The sequence below is a fragment of the Malus domestica genome, chromosome 13 (genome assembly GCF_042453785.1).
Source record: "Malus domestica chromosome 13, GDT2T_hap1".
Classification (NCBI taxonomy): Eukaryota; Viridiplantae; Streptophyta; class Magnoliopsida; order Rosales; family Rosaceae; genus Malus; species Malus domestica.
Genome location: NC_091673.1, coordinates 4,305,623 through 4,331,687, shown reverse-complemented (window position 1 = coordinate 4,331,687; position 26,065 = coordinate 4,305,623). Strand labels below are relative to the sequence as shown.

At 37.8% G+C, this 26,065-nt stretch overlaps 6 protein-coding genes, 1 non-coding gene and 1 pseudogene across 7 annotated transcripts; 2 read left to right on the top strand and 6 right to left on the bottom strand.

Annotated features, from left to right (window-relative positions):
- Positions 1-468: 468 nt before the first annotated feature.
- LOC103423800 (eukaryotic translation initiation factor 5A-2) lies at positions 469-2,864 on the bottom strand. The gene is made up of 5 exons (XM_008361881.3): positions 2,534-2,864; positions 1,583-1,705; positions 1,434-1,490; positions 1,231-1,305; positions 469-852 (listed from the first exon to the last, which is right to left on the bottom strand). Exons 1-5 carry the CDS (start codon positions 2,654-2,656, stop codon positions 751-753), a joined length of 480 nt encoding a protein of 159 aa, XP_008360103.1. The 5' UTR covers positions 2,657-2,864; the 3' UTR covers positions 469-750.
- A 1,059-nt stretch (positions 2,865-3,923) lies between these two features.
- LOC103423873 (mitotic checkpoint protein BUB3.3-like) lies at positions 3,924-5,991 on the bottom strand. The gene is made up of 6 exons (XM_070811280.1): positions 5,656-5,991; positions 5,034-5,285; positions 4,788-4,860; positions 4,547-4,627; positions 4,349-4,466; positions 3,924-4,259 (listed from the first exon to the last, which is right to left on the bottom strand). The coding sequence occupies exons 1-5, from the start codon at positions 5,843-5,845 to the stop codon at positions 4,355-4,357; spliced, it is 708 nt and encodes a 235-aa protein (XP_070667381.1). The 5' UTR covers positions 5,846-5,991; the 3' UTR covers positions 3,924-4,259; positions 4,349-4,354.
- A 555-nt stretch (positions 5,992-6,546) lies between these two features.
- TRNAW-CCA (transfer RNA tryptophan (anticodon CCA)) lies at positions 6,547-6,618 on the top strand. The gene has a single exon. It is a non-coding gene; the product is annotated as a tRNA-Trp (tRNA).
- Positions 6,619-6,823: 205 nt separating this feature from the next.
- Positions 6,824-8,981, bottom strand: LOC103423799 (cell division topological specificity factor homolog, chloroplastic). Its single transcript, XM_008361880.4, has 2 exons — positions 8,691-8,981; positions 6,824-7,637 (listed from the first exon to the last, which is right to left on the bottom strand). The coding sequence occupies exons 1-2, from the start codon at positions 8,775-8,777 to the stop codon at positions 7,053-7,055; spliced, it is 672 nt and encodes a 223-aa protein (XP_008360102.1). The 5' UTR covers positions 8,778-8,981; the 3' UTR covers positions 6,824-7,052.
- LOC103423798 (protein RETARDED ROOT GROWTH, mitochondrial-like) lies at positions 8,888-12,284 on the top strand. The gene is made up of 7 exons (XM_008361879.4): positions 8,888-9,356; positions 9,731-9,842; positions 10,399-10,540; positions 10,732-10,880; positions 11,065-11,216; positions 11,591-11,705; positions 11,950-12,284. The coding sequence occupies exons 1-7, from the start codon at positions 9,061-9,063 to the stop codon at positions 12,082-12,084; spliced, it is 1,101 nt and encodes a 366-aa protein (XP_008360101.1). The 5' UTR covers positions 8,888-9,060; the 3' UTR covers positions 12,085-12,284.
- An 855-nt stretch (positions 12,285-13,139) lies between these two features.
- On the bottom strand, positions 13,140-16,221 carry LOC103423796 (chorismate mutase 3, chloroplastic-like). The gene is made up of 6 exons (XM_008361878.4): positions 15,979-16,221; positions 14,832-15,054; positions 14,649-14,735; positions 14,366-14,509; positions 13,702-13,794; positions 13,140-13,595 (listed from the first exon to the last, which is right to left on the bottom strand). Exons 1-6 carry the CDS (start codon positions 16,173-16,175, stop codon positions 13,356-13,358), a joined length of 984 nt encoding a protein of 327 aa, XP_008360100.1. The 5' UTR covers positions 16,176-16,221; the 3' UTR covers positions 13,140-13,355.
- Positions 16,222-18,433: 2,212 nt separating this feature from the next.
- Positions 18,434-19,534, bottom strand: LOC103423872 (xylan glycosyltransferase MUCI21-like). Its single transcript, XM_070810784.1, has 2 exons — positions 18,905-19,534; positions 18,434-18,748 (listed from the first exon to the last, which is right to left on the bottom strand). The coding sequence occupies exons 1-2, from the start codon at positions 19,532-19,534 to the stop codon at positions 18,434-18,436; spliced, it is 945 nt and encodes a 314-aa protein (XP_070666885.1).
- Positions 19,535-22,866: 3,332 nt separating this feature from the next.
- LOC103423871 (xylan glycosyltransferase MUCI21-like) lies at positions 22,867-24,801 on the bottom strand (annotated as a pseudogene).
- Between the last annotated feature and the right edge of the window lie 1,264 nt (positions 24,802-26,065).

Genomic DNA, 26,065 nt, shown 5'->3' with positions numbered 1-26,065 from the left:
CCACTCCTTGTTCGATTCTTTTGAAGTCATTAGATCATTTTCTCATTCAAGAATCTCCTCTTCTTCCACTCCATTCTGAAGAGTAACTAGGTCAAAATCGTCCAAACCCTTGTTATTTTAGTTGGGGTTAAGTCTGACGAGAATAAATATTTTACAACTAGCAATTCATTTACTTTTCAAATGACCATTTACTACCTATTATTTGATTGACGAATCCTTTATATTGGAATGGGTGAAGAGTCAAATGTTTTGGAAACTCCTCGTGCCGGGTTTGCAGCGATATAGAGAAGTAGATCCAAACCAGCTCCAAAACACCAAACAGACCATCAAGTTACCAAAGGAAAACAACCAACCGGAAAGAAACCGACTCGGTTGTACGACACCAGCCTCACCGTCGATTATTTGGTAAAGAGTAATTTAACACAGAAACACCAGGCAAACACAATGCAACAAGAAGAATCCATCGGGTGACGAAAACAAGGACCGTGAAATTTCGAACCAAGAACAAGTGAAGGTACTATACAGTCTTCAATATAACTCTTGCCAATACCATGAAATTGGGGGCATGATTCAGAACAGTAACAGAACAAAAATATTGATAACGACACGCTAATTAATGGCAACATTAACTTATAACCCAAGGCCACCTCTAATCAAGAACACTAGTTCCTGAAAGGGGTGACCCGAAAGTTTCTATTAACCGTTCCATTTTATATCTGAAAGCTAACGTTCCCGAAGAACGAAGGGCATCTATTTGGGACCGATGTCCTTCAGGGCGCAAATCTGCTCCTCTCCCATAGCAGACATGACAGAAACAACCAGATCCTTCCCCTCTGCAAACCCATCCTTGATCTGCATAAAATACCAAGAAAATAACCAATTAAGATTCTACAGGGATAACCAGCAGGAAACGTAATTATATAACATTAGTTAAGCAAAGGAAAGAAGTTTTAAAATGCGTCGAACAGTAAAAACGGGAAGAAACATCATAAAGTTGACTCTGCGTCTGGTGAAAATAAAAACATGACAAAAAGTTTTAAACCAAATTTCATGCAAGTAACACCCACAATAAAAGTAAATCCTCCAGCAGACATGGATTCTACAGTCGTTCGGGAATAAAGCCGAACTAGCAGCATGGACAACACTAAGACAATTGAAGCCCCAACAAACATGTACAAGCACACTATACCATTCAAACTAAGTGGAAGAGGCGAATGTTACAAAACTAACCTGCGTAAGCAGATTGTCATCGGTTGGAAGTCTCAGGTCGTCCTTGGTGTTACCATTCTCAGTCAGCAGACTCACCTTCAGTAAGCAACAGATTATGGTTCAAGTCAGGGTAAGCATTGTAAACTAGTGGGAACATCCAAGTAACAAGCAACATACAATGAAATCAATGAATCTTATAACAACAAACGAAAGTGCAGTCTTACAAATCCATCCTCAGAGATATCGATCAGCTGGTAGTCAGTACGGTTGACATGTGGAACCTACAATACAAAGATACAAACATTGATATACCAACGAAAGAAACAAACGACGTGCTTACATATAAATCAAACAAACTTAAGGGGGTTCGTACATCACAATTGTGGGAAGATGGAACAATATCCTCAAGCTTCTTGGCAGTGAAGATGTCGATACCGACAAAGTGGCACTTGGCATGACCGTGCTTTCCAGTCTTGGAGGTGGAAACTTCCACAACCTGTGACAAAAGACAAAAGAAAGAGCAGACCCACAACATTCCATTAGTTGGTTGTTCTTTCACGTTCATATCACAGCCACCAACATAAATCCAATCTGATATAATACCATCGACGAGACGACCTTACACAATCGATTCAACAAATATATTCACTCCCTAACAACGGACAGCCACAAAACAAAAACAAAAAATGAAAACGTAAACAAAAATTAAAAATTATTCAGACATAGCAGTGGAGAAGCAATCAGAGCTCAGCTTAGAACAAGTATCATCTATATTTTCAAGACATCAGCTATATATCTGTGTGTGTATGCGCGCATATATACGTGTGTGTATATCTGTGTATATGTATACGTTTGTGCATGTATATATGTGTGTATATATACGTGTGTACGGATACATGTGTATACATATATACGTGTGTACGGATATATGTGTATACATATATACGTGTATGAATATATGCTCGCGCATATATAGGTGTAAGTAATATGTATATATGTGCATAGTTATTATCAGTCACAGGTAGATAGCAGCAATCAGTAGCAGTAGCAAATCAAAATCAAATAATTTCATACATAATTGATCATCAGCTCAACACTATCCAATCAGTCAGAGAAGGAACAAAATCGGAAAACAATAAAATCGCAAAAACTAAACTCCGATCTCAATAAAGAAGTACCGATCATAATCCTGCACAGGAGAGAGAATTCATCAACAAATCCATACGGCATGCAAACAAATATAATGATCGAACGAAATCCCGCGAATATCTGAAATCAGAGCCCTAAAATACATGCAGATCGAAAGAAAATCAAGGAGTCGAACCTTGCATGGCCTGCCCTTGATGACAATGTAACCGTTCTTGCGGATAGTACCGGCCTGCTGAGGGTAGGTCTTGGAAGCTCCGGCGTCGGCCTTCGATTCAAAGTGATGCTCCTCGTCCGACATGGCTGGTTCTGATCGCACTGAGAGAGGTAAGAGAGAAAGCTCGAGGGAGGATGGAGGGGGAGGAGATACGCGGAGGAAGGGTTACAAGTGATGGATGGTATTTATATTTCGCAAGGAAATGGGAAGAGGACGAGCCCTCTACGGCTTCTGGTTTCAAATACTTTTTATATTTTATTTTATTTTTTGGTTTAAAAGATGCTGCGACTGTGAGGGTCGCTGTCCACCGTTGGATTGCTTGACTTTGCACTGATTAAAATATCATTTGTTGCGTATGATTGACGCGCGAATGCGGATTTAGCACGTGGGCTGCTCTTCTCGGCCTCGGATTTTTTGTTTTGCACCTGCACACACTTTGTCTTTCCATTTTTGTTTTTTTTAATTTTTTTTCATTTTATCCTTTTTCGGTTCCTATTATGGGCCGGCCAACAATGAAACCATACAATTAGGCCCATTTGTACATTATCTTCTAGTCAGCTATGGGACAAACGTCTCATTTGCCGATACGCTAAGAAGTCTTTAACCGAAGGGATTTCAACTTTTTTTTTTATAAAAATTGGAATTTGTTGTGAGGTCCACATTACATTGAACTTTAACGATCTGAACCGTCTATTTTTCAAGTTACACCTCATAGATCATCTCTACAAAATATTAGCCAAATCAGAAATGTTTAAAACATCTAATTGGGTTCAAAGAAATTAACGAATATTTTGTTATACAAGAAACAATGAAATTTTATCTTGATAATTAAATAGGTAAATGATTTCGGATTGGAATGAATTTTTGCAACTATGATCTATGAATCGAGACTTACAAAATAGATGGTTTGGATCATTGTAGTTCGATGTGAAGTGAGCCCCATACCTAATCCCTATTTTTAGAAAAAAATGAGAATCCCTTTGCATAAAGAGCCTGATTACTAATGTGTTGATGTTATTGTTGCCAACATTTATCAATACATGTTATATTGAAACAATGACAATGCACATCTGCTCTTTGTGAATATGTTAGTGTTCTATTCAATTAAGATATCAATTTATTCGAAGGTAAATAGAAGATCGAACATATCACCGGCGCAAAACGGAAACAGGGGCAAATGGTTTCATCACTTTGCAGGCTAATGCGCAAAAGAATTCAACATATCATCGGTGGTGATTGCAAAGTTTACATATTAATACAAACAACCAAGCTTCATGCTTTTCCATTTAAAACTCATGGATCCAATCAGCAGAAACTAAACAAAACCCATGAAAGTGGTATCTGTCTAGACTCTAGAGGAACGGTACATAAGTTAACCACCGACATTATACAGCAGGTGCAATTCCTAAAACTCTACCTTTGCAGCTGATTTCTGTTCATCTGCATATCAAAATCAACTTCGGCGGGTACAACTTTCATAAAAAAGGACAATGCTTAATATACAAGGACCCTGCAAACATCATGGCTTCACACATGATCCTGAAAATTACACAGAAATTGAACACATTTAGCAGTTCATTACCTTCATCTGACGGTGTACAATTAGTTTCTGCTTGAACTTCCAACAGATACAGATCTCATGTTGTCATTGCCAACTTCATGTACGAATACCAGAGGAAGCTCTTCTCTGATGAATGGAAGTGGACAAGAAAGATATATAATACTGGGATTATAGGAGGATTGAGAAATAGTAAATCTTAGTAGTAGCGTGCTCACATTTCATTAGCTTCTTGATATGTGTAGCTTGATGCAACAACCAGAAGTTGTCCCCTGTGTAGCATCCCATGCGGTAACATAAACATCATTGTCACTGGTAACAAAGGCGCTGAAGATGCTAGATCAGAAACATCAAGTAGAAAGTAAGTTTTCAATTGAAGTTGGTCAAAGCTGATAGAATATTAGAGTTACACATACAGCGGATTGAATGCAATGTCATTCACCGATGCTAGGTGATATCTCTTAGCAGTTGACTTTGGATGACACCGGAACATATATCTGAAACAAATGTTAACAAGTAACATTATTTTTTTCTTCCTTCCAAACAGAACAAAGTAGAACATAAGAAATGACAGTTTGTATACATACAAGGCATGTCATGTAGCATGCCAGGTTTGGATATGCCAATCATAATATCACATAGACTCCAGGAATTGACCTGATGTCATCCGAACTGGATGGACAGGAAATCTCCAATGCTACACGTCCATTAATCGAGCCAACCGCAAATCCTGCAAAGACAATTCAAAACTTTTCATAAGATACATGTTCTGATTGCAATGCAAAATCAACCAACAGACCTAGAGTTAATATAAATTAGCCAATTCAAATATTCATAACTATAACCGGTACATGGTTTACAACATACACCGCTAAGTGAACTGGTGAAGTATAGTGATAATACCTTTAGCATACGGAATTGAGCTCACACACACAATCTGAACATCCATATTTGAATCTTTTGATTGAATTGGCTTTTCTAGGTTCCGCAAATCATACACATATATTGATGATCCAATGGCTACCACCATATCAAGACCTGAGAGTGGCATGGACATCACCTCCGAATCCAGATTACTTGCCAACACAAAACCCTTCTCCGTACGGTTGTCCCAAGACAATATCTTCCTGTCCAAACCGGCAGTGATTAGTTGGCCTACAACAAGTTAGGAAAAAAATTGTTAACAATATGTTCGGTAACAAAACCAAAACAGAGAACATCACTATACAGAAGAAGATAGCATTATAAGCTTATTGTTAGCCCATTAAGTCTACAAGTTCAATCATTTCCACTACTCATGCCATAATGATCATATACCGCAGTTAACAATTCCGAATTTTATGAAATATTATGCACAAAATCTTTCATTTAACGGCAATATCAAGCAGTTGGTTTTATGTTTTTCTTAACATCTGCCGAAAATTTGAAAAGATAAATTATTGACTTGTGTAAAGGTCAAAATCTATACTTACAGGGTCAATCAGAATCCAATGCCAATGAGAGTGGAATGTAGATAAGAGCTTACTGGTTTCGCCCGAGTATCCAACGCATGTCGGTATGTCATCGTGATTTCCAATCGAATCATAAATTTCAGAATGCAAATCATATCTTGAGCACAGAAAAACCCAGAAAAGAGTCGGCACATATTGCCTTGACAGTGAAAAGGACATATTAGAAATCAGCCTCGATAACTGACTAAAGTTATGATTACCCATTAATTAAAGCTAAAAATTACAGCGTTACGACGGTGATGAAGGTTAATTTCAACAGCAACCCACTGCAAAATGAAACAAATCCTAGTGACAAACCTTCATCTGATGAAGCCATCAGAACCAGGCGTAAACGCGACGGACTCATCCTGGAAACAGCAATCGAGGAGAGCCGCTTCCGACGGAGCTTCTAGTCTGAGCTGTGAGCTTCCGACATCGTATAATCTTAAGCTCTGCAAAAAGAGGTGAAGAATCAATTTTTACGATTGAAAAGACAAAAGCGCTACAAACTCCAATTTCCGAGCTCAAAAGTGGAGTACCACTCACACAGTCCCAAGGGGAGATGAGAAGATTGTCTGATTTCGGAGCGAACCGGATTCTGGAAATTGCATCTCGGATCGGGTTTTCGAACTTCAAAGGAGGTGCGGCCATTGTGGTCATTGTAGACCGAACCGTCACAACAATCCAACGACCAATATTGGACAGAAATTCCAGTGATTTTTTTCAGAATTGATGAGAAATGGAGCTTTGGGATTCACACCTCCTTAGGTACCATGAACCCTAGAATTTGGTACAGAGAATTTGGGAGGGAGGGAGAAGATGAAAAGTTCCCGCTAAATGAGAAATAAATAACTCTGGTGGATTTGAATTTAATGCTGAGCTATTATTCGCTTAAATAATATTAACTAACGAACGTAACAACAAGTGGATCCGTGGCGCAATGGTAGCGCGTCTGACTCCAGATCAGAAGGTTGCGTGTTCGATTCACGTCGGGTTCAATCCCCGCTTGTTAATTTTTTTTTCTTTTTCCTAACCAGGGATCATGGTAGGGCTAGTCACATTTTTTTCTTTTTCCTAACCAGGGATCTTGGTAGGGCTAGTCACATAACAAGTCAGTAATAATTTGATACGAGCTCGTCATTTATAACGAATTCATATTCTAAGTAATTATGATCATTTCCCCAAACTTTGAATCCATCGCGGTTGATAAAAATAAATAATTAAGCAGATGATCAAATACAGAGTCACGCACGTAAACAAAACCAAACCGTGAATTCCACAGAAGATTTCTCCTAATCGCCTTACAGGAATTTTTTTCATATATATACAGAAGAAACAGGTCCAACCCAAAACATCTAAACCATAAACTTCTTTGTTTTCAGCCAAACACAATAATCTATTTCTTAAACTTAAAGAAACCGAATGAGTTGCTTTAGTCAGGGATGAAGAAATCAAATTTGACATCAACAGAGCCAGAACTGTCTCCGGTATCTTTGTACTCGATATTTGTTATCGACCCAGTCTCGTCTCCAATCTGGTATTCTGGCTTAACCCGTCTTACAGGTACAGTGACAGAGTAAATGGTTCCTACATCAGTATCGGCAGACACACTCAGCTGAACTTTGTCTCGCGATTCTATCTCAACGAAATCTGATAGAGCATGCACAATGTTGTTGACAATCAATCTTTTAGCCTCATCACTAACTGCGCATCGGTCAGAGAACAGGATCATCTTCAAGCGCTGCTTGGCAATGTTAGCATTTGAGCTCCTCCTAGATGTTGGAGATGGGAATAGTATCTTCCAAGCCAAGTTTAAACGGTCAAAGAAACTCATGTTGATGGCGTTGAGGAGGAAGCTCTCGGAATCTTGGCTACTTGAGTTCGATGACAATTGAAAATCTCCAGATAACCGCTTGGAATTTTGACGAATGTTACGTCTATCAAATGACATACTCGGCCATTTCGGCGTAATCTCAGAAATGCAAGACCCTCCATTTGGAAAGCTAGCAAAGTCTACCTATAGCACAGCACAAAACTTGAAAGTTGAGCAGAGACTTAGGGGAAGACATTTTCATATCTTATTAAACCATCTTATGTAACTCGACAATTAGGTGCAAATGAAAATTTCAACTTCTATTTAGGTAGGTTTTCAAGAACAAAACGATAGTGATAGTTTCTTTCCCTTCATGAAGAAGGAAAAACGTTAGGGACACCTCAGTCCAACTGAAGGTAACCGGCCATAAACAAAAGTAGCACTTCAATTTAACATCGAGTTCAGAAAAATACCTTATACAACTCTGCATACAAACACCATGGAAGATCACAAAGATGGACAAACAGTGATACATTATATGAAATCATAGCTCAATAGGCAACCATCATACCCTCAATCACCCAGACGACATCACTTAACTACTAAGAAGAAACACACGAATCTAGAATCGGCCACCCAGACGACAAACGCAATTCAACATGACAGCAAAGCAAGTGAACAAAACAAGAAAGTATTTCCAATAAAATCTGACACCATGGTCATCACCATGACTCTGACAATAAATCGACAATAACGATGCGAAAACCCCTTGCAGTTAACTGTAAGTTATTAATGCTGCATACTTGTTCAGCTTCAGATCGACACCTTTAAGCGGAATCGGAGATGAAATACAACAAGTAAGACTCTAAAGGACCCTCAACCAAGTCTCTCAAGGACCCTCAACCAAGTCATCATTCTCCTTTCAGCCATCAGTCCAAGGGTTAAAACCCTCAGTTAAATGGGCATAAATAACTAAATTGCACCATATCCTTCCAACTTAAGCTTGTAAATTAACTGGCAGTTTGACAAATTCGATATAATCATTCCAATTTTCCTTCCAAAACAGAATAAGAAATCTACCATAAAAATTCACAAAATTCTCCGTCACGCTTGCCCTCAATGAAAACCCAAATTCTCAGTTCATTTCTCTCATTTTCCCGGGAAACAAACAGCCCAGAAATCCAAATCCGAGGAAATGCACGAAACCAGACAAAAAACAAAATACAAGAATTTAACAAAAAAGGAAGAAGTTCAGACCTTTGAATTGGGCAGAAGGGTTCGGATAGAGTGCGTCGAGTGAGAATTCAGCGTAGCCGAGACCCTCAGATCCCCAAAAATCGACATTTTTCTTCTTCTTCCTCAGTCCCTCTGCTCCTCAGATATGCTCACTGCTCGCGCTTCTGGTTTCCTCAAAGGGGCTGGCTTTCTCAGCCGTCCAAGGGTTCAGGTTGTCACTGGCTAGTCCAACATAAAACTACACGTCGTTTGTTCTCGGGTTCAAACGACATGTCGATTTACGAAAAGTTGGAAGAGGAGCAAAAACATACAACTACCAAAACTTGTGCTTCTTTCACTTGAAAGACGGCGGCGAAATTATAACTTCCCAAAACCTTGAAGCTTTCAGTGAATGGGGAGGTGGAGAGCCACTGCTTCTCTTCTCCTCAGCCGCGTAGCCGCCGCCGGAGCTTCTAAATCTTCCGTTCCCGCCAAGCCTCCTTTCCATATAAGCTGCCCTTTAGCCTCCACCTCCTTCCACTTCCGCTTCCTCAATTCACGACCTTTCTCTGCAATCCCGTCTCGGATTTCCTTTGAAGCCAATGATTACGACTCTGAGCCGCCCTGCTACGCTCGGAGTCAGAGCCAAGCTAAGGACGACGAAGAAACGGGAAAAATACCTATTAAAGCCTACTTCCTTTGTACCAGGTTAGCCGTCATAGTTCCTAATTTTGCGAATCCTCGTCTGGGGTTTGATTGTTTTGTCATATGTTTATGTGGGTCTGTCTCCATTTGTGTTTTTAGTTTGATATAGGCTCGTATTGTTTCTTCAAGCTGATAACTTTCATTTAAGAACATTGCTTTAAGGTTTTGTTTTGCACATTCTGACCATTTACTGCTGTTGCAATGCTCCTATGATTTTCTTTTTCTTATGTTTGATCTGGGATTTTGATTTTTGTTTCGGGGTCTGTCGCGGTTTTTGTACTGGGTCAGTTCCGTTTTTCGTTGTCTCTCTCACTTTCTCAGTTGTTTCCGGCTATGTTCTTTATGATTTGGCTTTCTCAGATTCATGGTTTTCGCAGTATCAATTTGAAGAGTATGCAAGCCGAGAATTTAATCAATGTCATTCCTCCTTCTTCTCGCTCATCGAATTACATTGCCCTCAGATTTTGCGATTTCCCTTCAGAAAATACTGTAAGATGATGATTCTTTGAACAATTTGATACTTTGCTCGGTTGAAGTTCTTGTTGTGATAAAATTTCCTTCGTGAGACTATTCTGCCTCATGATATGCATAAAGAAATCATTTGTGGGCATTAAATTTGCGTTGCGGGAGTGCAATGCATCCATTTGCTTCTGTTAGCAATAATAAAAGGGAATTTAGACTGAACCTGGTAGCTCTTTTTCCAACTGGTAGAAGCATATTTTCTAGACTGTTGAAACTGATGCTTGACTTTGCATTGTTGATTAAGCTATTTTCTTCGTTTACTTTTTGGGATAGGCCATGTATGTAATGAGTGATTGATGTCTGATTGACCACTTTCGAGTGAGGACATCATAATCATATTTATACCCAGGGTCATACATGGCGTATATAGAGAAACAAGTGTACTTTTTCGAGTGAGGACATCATATCCAAAACTACAAGTGTGCTTTTCTTGTTCAGTCATGGGCTAATAGCTAATAGCTAACAGCAGCATCGAGTATAATTAATATGATAGTCATTTCATTATCTTGCTGCTTTCTTTTAGGAATTTGGAGTCTGGCGTTACATGGTCGTATTCCAGTATGGATCTGCTGTTCTGTTTAATGTTGAGGATCGTGAAGTTGATGGTTATCTGGATCTAGTTACAAGGCATGCTTCTGGATTACTTCCAGAGATGAGAAAAGACGGTAAATTTCTTGAAGATAACCATATTTCATTTGATTACTCAATGTCATATTACACTTCATTTGAGCTCAACTGCATTGAATCATCAATTGCTAATTTTTTTTTTAAGATATTAGTGTATTCTTCTGAAATAGAAAGGTTGAAAATATTTTGAATAATTCGCTGTTTGGCTTTCTGTGTGTGTGTGCATTAGATTATGCTGTAAAAGAAAAGCCACAGCTGGATGAGGACATGCAGGGTGGCCCAGACTACATAGTTCTTAAGACTTTGGACACTGATTCTATTCGCATTATTGGCAGTGTGCTTGGCCAAAGTATTGCTTTAGATTATTTTGTTTCCCAGGTAATTCTTAACCAGGATTCAATTTTGTGTGAAAAGATTGCACTGTGATGGTATTTTGCATCTTTTGTAAATCAACATTGCTGCATTTCAAATTCTCTGGAGAACCTTCTGTATTAGATTATGAGAATCTAAATCTTTCTCTATCCCCTCCCAACCCCGCGGTTGCATGGGTCTCTCTTTCTAGGTTGATGGTATGGTTGAAGAGTTTGCAGATATAAATCGTGGAATGGAGAAAACTGGAACTTTCACAATGCACAAAAAGAAGCTCCTTCAACTTGTTGGGAAGGCTAACTCAAACTTAGCTGACGTAATTCTTAAAGTTGGTCTTTTTGAAAGGTAATGCCGTTGTGCTTTCATTGGTTGTTTGTAGCGATATTTCAAGATCAGTAGTCTATTGCATTTAAAGTTAGTCCTTCGGTATACTGGATGATCTAGATTTCTCACTGACCTTCAATATTGCATTTAAACCTTAAACTGTAATTTTTCAACTTCTCCCCTCTTCTGGATTAGAAATCTTGGTACCAACTTATTGTGAAATTCAGAAAATAAGCTATGACTTGGCTGAGCTAAGAATCAGATTAAACTCAACTTTGGTATCACCAGTTGCCATCTTTGTTTATCTGGAATTGCTTCTAGTGCTCGAATATATCAGTTTGGTTCATAATATGGCATTGCAGCTTTTAGCATTTATTTTGTTCTTTATCCATCAGATCAGAAATTGCTTGGAGGGATGCAAAGTACGCTCAAATACATGAGTACCTTCGGGAGGAGTACGAGGTTACACAACGCTTCGGAAACTTGGATTTCAAGTTAAAATTTGTAGAGGTAGTTTTGTCCTTGTAATTGTTGATTCATCTTTGTTCTTAAATCATGGAGACTTAATTACCTCATCCCGTCTAGTAAGAGGTTGACTAGAAAGAGAATATAATTGAAATTTATCACTTGAAAAGAAACATATAAATGGAAAAGGAGTTACTTATAAAAAGTTAGGTTGTATGTTGCCGGCATATATGTTATCTTTTCGATCCATTCATATTTTCTTTGAAACTATACCATTCTTTCTTTGCAGCACAACATTCATTTCTTGCAAGAAGTCCTTCAAAACAGAAAGTCGGATCTTCTGGAATGGTGCATCATCTTCCTGTTGAGCATAGAAAACATTATATCACTATATGAGATTGTTCGTGATTCAGCTGCAGCTTAACATTATATCACTACACGAGATTGTTCATGATTCAGCTGCAACATCTCTGTGATCTCGTAAGCAGATGAGAAAAGTTGCAGCAGCCAAAGTTACCGTAGGAAATTAATTTTGTCAACAGAGAAAGTGATTTTTTATGGATATTCTTTCACTGTAAAAAAAATTCTGTGATTCCTTTCTAATTAAATTGCAATTTCAGTATACATCTTGACTCATCTTTTACGTGCTTTTACGTAGAAAGTTCATTTTTACTGTACCATACGCCTTAAACAGAATGCACATCAAATAGAAAAAAAGAAAAAGAAGGAAGCAATTGATTTGCATTATCCATCCAATAGACAAAATGTGAGATTTTTTCAGGTTATCTTCCGACTAACGGCAATAGAAACACCGATGTTACTCTAAACTCAGATTTTTTCTACCCTCACAGAGTCACGTGGTGTTATTGTAAACATCATTTGGTCTTGACTTCTTGAAGCCGGCTATAAACCACAAGTCATCGGACTTAGAACTTTCAACTATTCCACAAGTGACCTTAACCCATACTAGAGCCTTTGTCTTCATTCCCTCTAATCCCTGTGAGCATTCCCCTCAAAAGAATCGCCTTACCCGTTTTTGCTTACCTCATAACAGAAGAATCGTTGAATCCAACTTCACGTGTGGCAAAATATATATTACCACGATGACCATTTATCCGATTAAGCTTCTTTTGAACTACAAGTCACATTCTTTCTTTCTTTCTTATTTTCCTTTGTTTTCTTCCCTTTTGGATGCTAAAGGTTCTTCTGCACGTGGTGGGAATCACAAATCGCGTAATTTTCAGGCCATTTGATTGACGACAACTTTGGACATATGCAGGGTATTCCTTCAAATCCTAGTTTGGGGAACGAGGTCAGGCCAAAACTCACAGAGCGCATATCGTTACGTGTTTATCTCTCTCCTCACATGATTAAAACGTAGTTTCATATCCAAGGACTAATTCAGTAATCTAAGGCAAATGAATGGCATGGACAAATAGATTAAAACGTCTACTAAATAACAACTCGACTCGTAAACAATGAGAAAACAATTCACATCCGTATTAAATAAAAGATAGTGTTATTCACACATCCAGTTTTATCTCTCACACCCTTCTTAATTTTTTGCGATTGATATTCTTCAATTCATTAAATCATACAGCCAGAAATTGCGAGGGGTGTATGAGAAGTAAAAATAAGTGTGCGGATAGCACAACCCTAAACAAATTAAACAAAAACAAATCATGGATTTTCACTTTAATCCAATCTTCTCAAGAGGTATTCAATCTCAACTTGCTTCGTGAGAGGTATGATCCAATCTCCATAGAGACTGGCAACTAAATGTGGCTTGATTTGGTATACAGGGTTAGCTGCATCATCTTCCCCTTCGTCGATTTTAACCTCCTGCCCGTATCGTTTCGTCTTCATCTCCACTCTCCTCTTGATCGCTGCTTCCACTGTTTCGAATGTCAGCAACACCATCAGTTGATTCCTGTCCTGCAAGAACCACACACCGGCACAAGAAAAACACGTCGTCAATATATGAGATAATGAACCATCAAGCAATGCAATGATGAGGGCACATTTATAAGAGGAAGCTTACTTGTGCTCTAATGGCAGCCTCATATTCCGCTGGGGATTGACGGAATTTTGCCTCTGCCACGAATTTCCCATAGTGGATTCTCTTCGAAAGCGCCTGTGACAAACATCCAACATCGGAAAGGAATTTGATAAAAGGGTACACTAAAAGGATTGATGTAGAATCTAACACAACAACGCAAAGTCTTAAGAACAACAGCAGGGAACAAAAACATCGAAAATGCATCCTAAACTACTGTCCCGAACTCAAAATTTCAAAAACCGGTTCGCAAGAGCAGAATTCAATGAACTCATGAGGAGGGAAAGGTTCCATACGTCATGGACAAGGCTAGGAGAAAACGTTAAAATGCGACGCTGCTTCTTTTATCTTTTTATATTTGGGTTTGGAGAGTTGAGAAGCCTTTCATTGAAAGGCTGAAAGGCACCAGAGGCAATACAAACGAAAGGCCAAATTAGAAGGCCCAAGGCAGACGCAACAAACTAAACAACCAGACAAGAGACGAAACAGAAAAACAAATAAAACAATCCTCTCAACTATAATACGACACTTAATTACCTAAACTAGTATAACGTGACAACCTAATAGACTATTATTTGTGTTTGTCATAATTTCTGGACCGTTACGTGAGAATCGTGAACTTCTGTAAATTCAGTTGACAGTGGTTTACCTGCAAACAAAGTGTGTCACAAACAGCATCTGATCCACAATTACCATTGTCTCCTGCTTTGACTAATCTGGGAAGGAGATCTCTAAAGTACATGTTCCAAACCTTACTGTTTATATTAATTGAATCGGCATACGGATGCAAAACCTAGTTTCATTATCAGAGAAAACGCAAATCGGGTCAGAAATCACTTAAAAAGCATACACTAAAACAAGCCAAATTATGCAAGTAAATTTATCAAGTTACAGGGCAAGGGTAAATTATCATGCTGTGTATTAGAATTTACCTGTGGATACTGCAAAGGAGGAAGCATTGGCTCAGGTAAGTGTGCTGGGAAGAAAGGATGTTCATCAGGGCTCTTGTACCTCCCCGCCTGGCATGCGAAAATGAAGCGCAGTTAAGAAAATCTCCGGCATCATTAATAATATTGTAGTAGTTATATTAATCTTTTATATCTTATTTAGATTACCTGGGCATGGAGTTTTTCAGTTTCCCTGACCATAAACTCAACCAGTGAACCACGAAATCCTTCCATCGAGAAGGTGTCATGGTCATACGTGTCTGCATTATAACAGTACTGAGCCCGCTCCAGAAGGCTAAATATTATGCTGTCCTCTTGTCGAATTAAAGAGTGCCTTATACTGTCCAGAGTTAAGATTTCGCTCTCATCCACCCTTTTCTTACTTGAATATCTACAAGAAAAAGAAGCCGCATGTCAGAAGTTAGCCTGCGGAAAATTATGGATTCATTAAGAAATAGAAAGTTCATTTCCTAACATAAAATCTGCTGCTACATAGGCTTTGTTGGGCACATCTGAACTAGTTATGATCTTAGCAAGTATGCTAATTGGGAAATGAGTGCACAATGATAAATTTCCGGCTGCCAAGAAAAACATAACATGATTCTACAAAACATGCAGCACTTGGCTGCAAGGCCACCGTTATTTTATTGTAACAATAGCTCGATTTTCTACGTTCGATCTCAAGCATAATAATAGACTAATCACGTTTCATATACAAATAAATAACAAAACCACCTCACCTGACAAACAAGGAGTATCAAATGAGTCAGCTAATCTTATTTAATTCATAGTTTTCAGATAAACCAAGACTGGACTTTTCTAGCAGGCAAAACAATAAACTGCTGAACTTCATTGGTAAACTCAAAGGGTTGAGTTGCAACAATATCCTGGTTTTAAAAATGCAAGAAGTAGAGTTCTCTGGATTTACACAAATATGGGAAGAGCTTCAACTCACTAACCCAACAGAAAACTAGTGAATAATTAAACCTCAAAACCCTTTGAAAACTTATCTAAAATGTAATTAGATTGTTAAAAATCCTATGGGAAATGCTTCTCAAGAACTCTGCTGTAATCTATCTGTCGTTATTAATCGAGTTCAGATTATACAAATAACCTTTCCTTGCAAGAACATTATGCAATCAGCAAACTGTACAATCCCAAGTTACTCTCTTTCAGAAACCCATATAATTTGATTATTTTCCATTAGAATTTCCCTTTTTTTAATGGCTCTAATCAGCAATAACATAGCACTAAACAGACGATGTAAAAAAAATTAAAAAATGAAGAACAAAAAAGTGAAAACAATCGTCTTTACTTGATGGGAGAGGTTGCACAAGAAGAAGAAGAAACTTGGAGAGGAAAGTGCAGTTTTCTTCCGGGATTTGATCGGAAAAAATTGTTGGGTGTGTTGAAAATGGTGTGGGAGACAAAATGGGGAGTGGGTAATGAAGGCCTTGAGGCGTTGTGGGCTGAAGCGTTGGGAACTGAAGCTTGCAAGAGCTTGGCACCCATGGCGATCGATGGTACAATTTGATTTGTTTGGACTTGGTAACGTACGTTATGGGGATCCTCAAGCAAAAAGTGCTTAAATAAACGCTTTCTGCTGTGGCTTTGTGTTAAAGGCTAAATTCACACGTGGGGACAAAAAAAGAAGTTGGTGACTAAGTAATTGGCCAAATTTAACTACATTATGGTAAGAAAATTGATATGCACATATTATATTTTTCTTTTTTAAATGGTAATTTTAATCATGTCCGTAATTTTTGTTTTATTTATTTACTATGATGATAAAAAGTAAAGATGTTTGAAGAAGAAAAAAAAAAGTGTAATTAACTGTAATTCACCGACTAAAATATGAATTGTGAATATTAAAGGGGTTGTCATTTACACTTTAGATCATCTCTAATGGTGATGTCAAATTAAAATGTTAAATTTCATTTTTACAGTTGAGGTGGCAAAACAACATTTTGTAAAGTCTACTATTCTACCCAAGATGTCAAATAAAAATATTTTTTTGGTTTTTTTTATAAAATCAAGTGGGTTGGATTTAATAAAATCATCAATAATTGAAGAAAAATAAAGAAATATGTGGCCCCAGCATTAAAATAAAATAGAAAAAAGTTGACGTTGCATTCAAATCTGGCATCAAAGTGAAGAATGTCAATCCATGTAGGATTTTGACATCTCCTTTGGAATAAAAAAAGCACCTTTGTTTGTCAAAACAATCCAAGTAAGACTTTTTGACATCGCCTTTGAAGATGCTCTTAAAAACTGGAGGTCTCGGGTTTGAAACCTGTTGCTGGTATGGAAACTAGACTTATGGCCAAGAGGAGGCTAAAATGCATCTGCGAGTCTTCCCAGCCCCTGGAAGGGATGGATAACCTTGGCTTGCCAACAATTGTCCTTTTTTTTTTTGAAATGCACTTAAAAAAATTTATTTTGCACTTTATAATTGTGGAATGCATGACGATTTTTATGAAATGTCAATCAAATCTCTCTTGCTTATAACGATCAACTTTAATTATTAAAAAATTTGAAAGTGAATTAAAGGTTACTAATGGACAATTTATTTTGTTGATACATGTGATTAAAGAGGGTGAGTGGGGATAAAAAAAACTCGAGGACGTATACCTTTTTCTCGAAGGAGTAGGTTTTTTTTTTACGCACACACATGCGTACCATTTCAAAAAGTGGATTTCTTTCTACCACTTTATTGGAAATGTAGTCAATTGGAAACTTTCCAAATCAAACAAATGACTTCCAAGTCTTTAGCACGTTAAGATTTTACTTTGAAAAGGTCTATTAACATGCTAATTATTATACAATTATATATACAGTAGTTGTTAGGAAAATCAGCGTTTAGGTGAGAGAAAACGACTTAAGGTGGTTTGGATGCATGAAATAAAGATCTACATATATTTTAGTTAAAATATGTAACTACAAGATAGAGACTCATAGCAGAAGCAGTAGAGAAATATCTAGAAAAACTTGGAAATAGACTTTAAGAAAAGATACGGAAAAGTGCAAAACTGAGCACAATGACGTTCTAAGATGTATACAACCAATCTCACTGAATAAAATAAAACTTAATTATTGTTGTTTTTTGTTTATTAGGAAAATCACATCGCAACACAATACATGTGACCCCAGGAAAATCACATGGTGCTCAAGTAATATTGTTTATTTAGGGTTGAACCCACTAATTAAGATTCCATGAAATAATTGATACATTGTGGCTTAAGAAAACGAAGTAGAATCCTCTCCCTTTCTATTTCCATCTCCTTCTCTCTTCTCTTCTCACATATTGTTTTTTGTTTTATTATCTTTATAAAAAAAATATAATATAAGATGTTAACATGATTAAACTGTAACATTCAAATAGAAGAGGATGAAATGAGTGAGAGATTAGGAGGGAAAATAACCCCCCTTCTAAAGAAACAAATAGGGCAGGAAAATGTGAGGATGTTCAAATTTAAAATCATTATAATTCAACTTGCCACCAACCATTTGACACCTCGACAATTTCCAGAGCAGGTTCATATGATGCTGATCTGCTATACAATAAAAAATAAAGCACCAATGAATGGGATAAGAGAATTCCCACTATCTCTTCTTTTTCTGTTTTAATTAAAAAAATAATTGAAAAATAAGACAACAAGTACAAAAATGAGTAATAACTCACAGTAAATACTAGTACAATTCAATTCAACACTTTATTTATTCAGCTGAATTTTAATTTATTTCATTCATCCAAATCCAATATTACGTAACTAATCGTTCAACTTCATAAATCTCCTCGCTTTATGATAAACCTCCATCAAACAACTCTCGAACCTGGTCAAATCAAGTTTGACATCTTGTTGGCACAAGTAAATGTCCCTAATGTCGGTGGCCACTGGGCACCCATTTTTATCTTTATTCAGAAGGGCATATGGGTCCTTTAACAACAAACCCTCGTTGCCATACTTGTCCACCAAACAACTCTCGTCCACTCCAATCCTATACTCAATATACTCCAAATTTAAATCCTTTGCCACCTTCCCGTAAAATGCATCCGCCGCCCAGTGTAACCCTATCGGAACCACCTGCACAAACACAGATCCCGGCCGGAGAAAAAATTGGTGAGTGAGTGCAGCCCCATGCACTCCAATCATTGCATGGCTTGCATTCAACAATGCATAATTAAGATTCATTCAATGGGGTGGTGTGTTGGGCTCAAACACTTTCACATCAAATCCCACCTTCTTCATCAGCTCCACCACCTGGTCCAGGTTCGCGACCATGCGTCCACGAGCCCCCTTGCGGTTGGCCCACACGAGTATCGGTTGAGGGTCAGTGGGGTCGGATGCGAAGATTTTGCGGCGGGACGTTTCGGTATAGGCTTGGTGTATGAGCAGACGAAAATCCATGAACGTTTTTGGAGTGGATAGTAGTGTTTGGTTTATGGTCATGAAATCATGGGAGATGAGGCTTATGGTGGCAGAAGGAAAACAGTGGGTGGGTGTAAAACTTTTAGGGATGATGATAGGGTGCCTGGTGAACATTCGCATTAACTCTGGGAACTTGCGAGACCACCACGTGGTGGCCAAGGAAGCCACGATCACGAAGTCCTGATCGGGGCGGAAGATCGTGTTGACGGTGATGAAGAGTGGGATGAGCCCGTCATCGAAAATATGGTAGAAGTTGCGTCTTCGAATGAGCCCGCCGGCGCTGAATACCAGTGCCGGAACGTCGTGTTGAACCTCACACGGCGGGCCTCCTGGACCCGATGTGAGCGTGAAGTTCTTGATGTTAGGCATAATGAAACCGTCGAATTTTCGAGGGTAGGGTTGGATATTTTCCACCGCCGGGGGTTGGGCTGATGAGCTCATGGTGAAGAATGTCAAGGTTTTCGAGTCCAGGACAGTTGGGCCGTTGATTGAGCATTGATCGTAGCGTGCATGAGCACATGATTGTTGTGTTCTTCAGTGGAAGTTGCAAAGATTCTTGAGAGTGTGAATTTTGTGTGCTAATCATCTCCAATTTTTCATGAGCTCCTTCTAATTCTGAAATCAAAGAGTTAATTTTAATAAAAGTTCAACAAAAATAAATTAAAATATAATAAGAAAAAGAAAAAATTTGAGAAATTCTAATTACTTTTCCTATTTCTCTTTTTCTTTTAGCCTTCTTCACATGGCTTTTGAAATGGGGCATTTGCTTACGCTTAACTAAAAATTTAAGGGTAATGCTAAAAAAATTAAATTGTAAAAAAAAATTTGTAAATTAAATATTCTTATTGGTGACACATAATTTATTTTATAAATTTCGTCTACAAATTTAGTCTTCTGAGCATTATCCGAAATTGATTTTTGAAAATACAAATCAGTTCTCTTCTCTCTACCCTTTAATAAATCTAACAAACTAAAAATGAATATAAATTGGTTCCATCCACCTCTCTTACCATCTTAACCTACCCGTCTCTACCGCTTCCTTCTGCAGCACAGTTGCCTCCATGGGTATCCTCAAACCTCTTCGCCTTATCACGTCTTCCCATCCAAACGCTTCTTTCTCATAAAACTGGCAAAACACACGATGTTTTAACAGGGTTTAGGCCTCTTTACACTGCCACAACCACAATAGCCACCGCCACGCCACGGTAGAATTGAATTCGATGATGAAGAAATCCAACCCTGTATGGCTCATCGTTTCTCGAGAGGCTAAGGCCGCTGCACCTTAAAAACTCTACAAAACCCCAAATCTAACAGCGTCAATTTAAAATAATTAACTAAAAACCCTTTTAGAGAATGTTTTTGCATTTTTACTAACAATTGATTTTCAAAATATTTTTTCATCAAAAAAGTTTTCAGTTATTTTAAAAACACTTTCACACGATTCTTAAATTTTTAGTTTCAAGTGCAACTAAAGTTCACATGTCAAAAGCTGAGTGAAGAAGACACCCAAAAAAAAAAAGGATAAATAGGAAAGGTTGCATTTCTGAATACTATTGAATTACCGGTGGACCAATTAAGATCTTTGCGAGGGATCACTGCATGCACCGAGAAATCGAAACAATTAATAAGATAACTAATAAAAGTGGTGGACAATGCATGCAAACCTTTGTTTAACAAACGATATTAAAAATTACGTTAAATTAATTTAAACTACGGAATCAGAGATTTGAGTGCAGAGGGTAGAGCACAATTTTCTTAACAACTATAGTTAAATCCAAATATGTGTAGTTGCCATGCAAACTAAGATGAATATTGGAGAGGAAATGGAAATGCTTAAGCTTTTAATTAACTAAATTAATGCGGTAATTCCATACCTTGATGAGTCTGGTTTGAGTTTGTAGTAGCATATTTTTTTAAAGATCTGGAGGTTGATGAGATGCTGATCTGGAATACAATGATAAAGAAGCACCAAGCCAAAGCCACCACCGCAGCCTTCGAAACTGTCTTCTTCGTCATCTTTTGACCTTCTTTGGCTAATGGCTGCCTCTTACCACTTCTTTCTCTTCTTTAATATATATATATATATCTCTGTGTGTGTGTGTGTGTGTGAAGAGGGAGGTATATGTATGGACTCTTGGACTTTTGAGTTGTAGTGAAAATAATGGAGTTTATATAAATTTGAACTGCATTTGAATGCTCTTACAGACTTATAAGAACTGAGTTTGTGACAAACGACCAAATTAAATGGGATCATAGGCTTTTGGAGAAAAGGTGCTAAATAACTAACCAGAGGTAGGTCTCGTGCTATTGATAATTTTGAGGCAAAACTAGCTAGTTTTTCCTTTAGGTAACGATGAGTTCTAGTTTCAGGTTTAACTCACATTGATATCAGGTCGTTTTAGTCGTATTATCAAGGCATAACTCTTGTGTGGTTTATACCGTTGTACATATTCCTGACACGAACACATATGTTGTTGCATGTAGTGGCAAATTCAGGATTCGAATTAGGACGTCCTAGTGTTAAGGGTCAAGTTTTTATGTAAAAAATTAGTTGATTTACTGTGGCATTTCTCGACACTTGGTGGCCAGTCGTCGCCAACCAAACCATATTGCGCATATGTCAATAGATATCGACATATATATGTCGAAGCATATGGTGAGTGATATCGAGAAAATTTATCGACATTTTGTAGGTACAAAAGGAACTTGTATCAAACTTTCGAATGAGCCTTGGAAGACCTTCGCATGTATATTTCCCTGACTCTAAGTGTCCTAGGACCACCTTATTCCTAGTACCACCTTGTTCCCAATATATATCCCTTAATTGTGTGCATGTATTCCATCGTTGGTAAAAGAAAATAAAAAAACTTAAGTTTGAAAGAAACTGAGTCAAAACACGAATCTTGTAGTTTCAGTTTCGACTCACGTTGATATCCCAACTCATTTAACCACCATTCCGCACTAAAACTAATGCAAGGAAACATTACTTTGGGAGAAAAGCTTCCGTTTTCTTCAAAAATAGTGAATTAAGCTTGCTTGCTTAAGCATGTTATCCAATTAGTTCTAGGAATTGACAAGAAGTCTATATAGTTGTTTTTGTTGGACGTGCGCGTCGGTGTTGTATGCATGTCAGTTACACCGAAAATTGGTCGCTGCATGCAGCGCTGTCGTTGTTTCCCATCTCTGCCTCTTGCTTGCCTCTGCAATCTGCATGCTCACTCACCTACCTTACTACTCTTCTATATTTTTGGCAACTTTTAATCAATCCTTTGGTAATGTCTTGGCAAACTCTAAGTACATTGGAAATTCATATATAGCGTAATTTTTTTTATAAACAATGATATTTTGGGGCAAGATTGATCATCGTACGGGTTACACAACGAGTCAATAATAACATAGTGTTTAACTCAGTAATCATGAGAATCGAAACTAAAACCTCATACTTAAAAATAAAAATCAATTAAATTCGGTGTAGCCATTTTCATTTTCTAATATCTGGTTTTAATTTATTTTAATTTTTATATATTTTTTTGTTGTGGTCTCAAAAAAACAATATCTATTGAGCGCACTCAGGATTTTTAGTTTATTTTTTTTTAGTCTTTTTTTATATAATGAACAAGTTGCAATGAGAAATTTCTTCTTCCACCAGATTTAGACAAAACCAAACTTGGATGGAATTGACCAATATTTGATAAACGAATACCATTGTGAATTTCATTACTTTTCTTCCATTCCGTCAAAATATAAAAATTAAATGATTACTTACTAAGATGTTGTAGTGACGACCAAATTTGATATTAAAAAACCAAAAATAAACACAGCCACTACCAGCCTGTAAATGTTGCTTCCATTATTTCATATCACAGAAACAAAAAACCACAGTAATTAACCATTTTTGTCCACAAATCTCTTAGTCTTTGTATAAGCCTCCTTCAAACAACTCTTAAATCTTTCCAAATCTAGTTTGACATTTTGCTCCTTGATGTAAATCTTCATAAACTCAGATGGCCAACCTTTTTTCAGAAGGGCAGATGGGTCCTTTAGCAAGAAATTCTCCTTCCCATACTTGTCCACCAAGCTACTCTCGTTCACTCCAATCTTATACTCGGAATATTCCAAATTCAAAGACCTAGCCCCCCTCCCGAATCGGGAGTCCCGATATAAGCAAATGCAGCCCAATTGATCCCAATCGGAACCACTTGAATAAACACAGAACCTGGTAGAAAGAACAAAGAGTGCGTCAGTGATGCTCCATGGACCACGATCATGGCATGGTTCGAATTCAGTGACGCATAAGATTCGTGCAATGGGGTTGTCCTCTTGGGATTGAACACAATCACTTCAAATCCCACCTATTCAATTAACCGAGTCACTTGTTTATGGTTCGTAATCATGCGTCCACATGCATTTTCGCGGTAGGCCAACACATGTCTTGGGCGTGATCTAGTGGGCTTGGGTGTCAAAACCTTGGGGTGGGCTTTTGGCCCATAGGCTTTCTCTGGGAGCACACGAAAATCCATGTATGATTTTTTATTTGGTAGTAGAATTTGGTTCATGGTCATGAAATCATGTGTTATATATGAGGCCTATGGGTGGCGGCATGAAAACAATGGGTGGCAGTAGTATTTTTGAGGATAATGATAGGGTACTTGTCGAACATTGCTAGTAGATCTGCATACCTACTAGGCCACCAATAGGGAGCTTCGGAAACCACGATCACGATGTCTTGATCGGGGAAGATTGTGTTGACGGTGATGAAGAGCGGAACAAACCCGTCATCGAAGTCATGGAAGAAGTTTCCGGTGTACCCTCCTGCACTGAATACTAGGGCAGAAACATTGTGCTGGACTTTACATGATGGGCTTTGTGGGCCGGAAGTGAGAGTGATGTTCTTGATGCGAGACATTATGAACCCTTCGAATTTTCGAGGGTAAGGCTGGACTTTTCCCACCTGTGGGGGCTGGGCCCATAGCGAAGAATGTGAAAATATTTGTGTCCAAGACAGTTGAACCGTTGATTGAACAGAGATCATATCGTCCATCTGTACGGTCGCAGACAATTGGAAGTTGCAAAGATTCTGAAGGGTGAGACCGTGAGAGTTGCAAAGACTCTGAAATCGAAGTTTAAAACAAAATTAGTGATGATATTTAGTAGTAAATGATATTATATCATTAATCTGATATTTGATTAAATTATATTTTATTATGAAAGAGGCCTCCATGCGTTAAGTCGAGTAATATAGTAAAGAAGAATCGGTACAATCTGTTCAACACTTTTTATATATTAGCAACAATGGGGAGGGAGTAATCGAACTCGAGACTACGGATGCATTGTAAATGCTATTAATTAACTGAGCTTCAAGCATCGAACCTATGCTTTAAACGTTAAACGACTTATGGTGCATCTGGATTAATATTTTTTTTTGGGTTATAACTTTGATCTAAAATGGTAAACTTCCTTCAAATTTCTTGAAATATATATGCTTCTAAAACTTGAGGGAATTTGATACGTAATTGCTTTGGATGAAAAATAGCAGAGGGATTGAAAATATTTCTCATACCTTGAGTAGTAGTCTTCGCTGAATATGTAGTAGTGGTAGCATATTTAAGAAATCTGGAGGTTGAAGAGAGGCTGATTTCGAACAAAATGAAAAACAAGCACAAGGCGGCCACAGCCACCGCCGCAGCCCTCGGACTTGTCTCCTTCATCCTCCTTGTGCGGCGGGGGCTTGGCTGCCGGCAATGGCTATGTCAAAAACGAAGTGATCAGTTTTCTGCAGCTATATATATCCTCAGCATGCCGACGTACGTGGCATGAATCCGATGGAGAACAACCAGAACATATACGAATCTGCTTTGGATGCTGATAAAATATGTGTGTGTGTGTGTGTGTGTGTGTGAGAGAGAGAGAGAGAGAGAGAGAGAGAGAGGTAGGTTAGCTAGGGTTCTGAAATTGTACAGGATGATTGGGGAGAACAGTGAGAACAGTGCCAAATAAAATTTTAAGAAGAAAAATTAAAGTGACCTATTTGGGTCTGTAAAGAAATTAAATTAAAGCTTTGCTTAAGCTTGCAATCCAATTAATTATTTTCTAATTAATGAAAAATCTTATTTTCTTGGAAGTGCGTTGCATGTAATTCAGTTACATAAAATAGCTCCAATGCTCCATCATGTGTCGCTTGTACCAGAAAATCAAAATATATCAATACCCTTCTTTGTCCATGAATTTCTTGACCACTTAACTAGTTAAGTTCTTTCTCATGCTTCTATTACATGTTTCGTGATGTGTCTTTTCACATATTATATCACTTTTATTTAGTAAAAAAAAAACAAATTCAAATGTTATAGTGTAAATGAAGTAACTTCATGTAATCGTGTTTTTTTTTTTTTTGAATAATCAATATTATATATTAGGGATACAACTCGAGTGGGTTGGACGGGTTGGAAGGTCAACCCAATCCTAACTCAACTTTTACAATTTGGGCTTGGGTTCGGGTTGGGTTTCATTCAGGTTCATTTACGCTCTAGTTTGTTTGGGTTAGGTTTGGGTTGCCAAACTTTTTCAAGTTTAATCTTGTAACATCAAAGCTAGCTAACTCTAATTTCATAAATCAATCCACTATAAAGATTTAGGATTTATAAGCTACGAATATGGGCTGACTAATCAAAACTTCTTATTCCCTAAAAACTTAAGTAATTATAAAGGGTAATTTATTAAAAAATTATTAGAAAGGGAGTTGGTTTTTGGACTTGACACACTTGGGTGTAGTATGAGTATTAATTGATATGAGTTACAATCTGGTTAGATTGGGTGTGGTTAGTCGGGTTAGGTTGGACGGGCAAATGATCAACCCAACTCAACCCAATCAATAAACACGTTGAAATTGGGTGGGGTTTGGATGGGTTATAATTAAAAAAAAAATCCGCTTGTTCGGGTTTAAAGTCGGGTTGGACATGGGTGGGTTCGGATTAG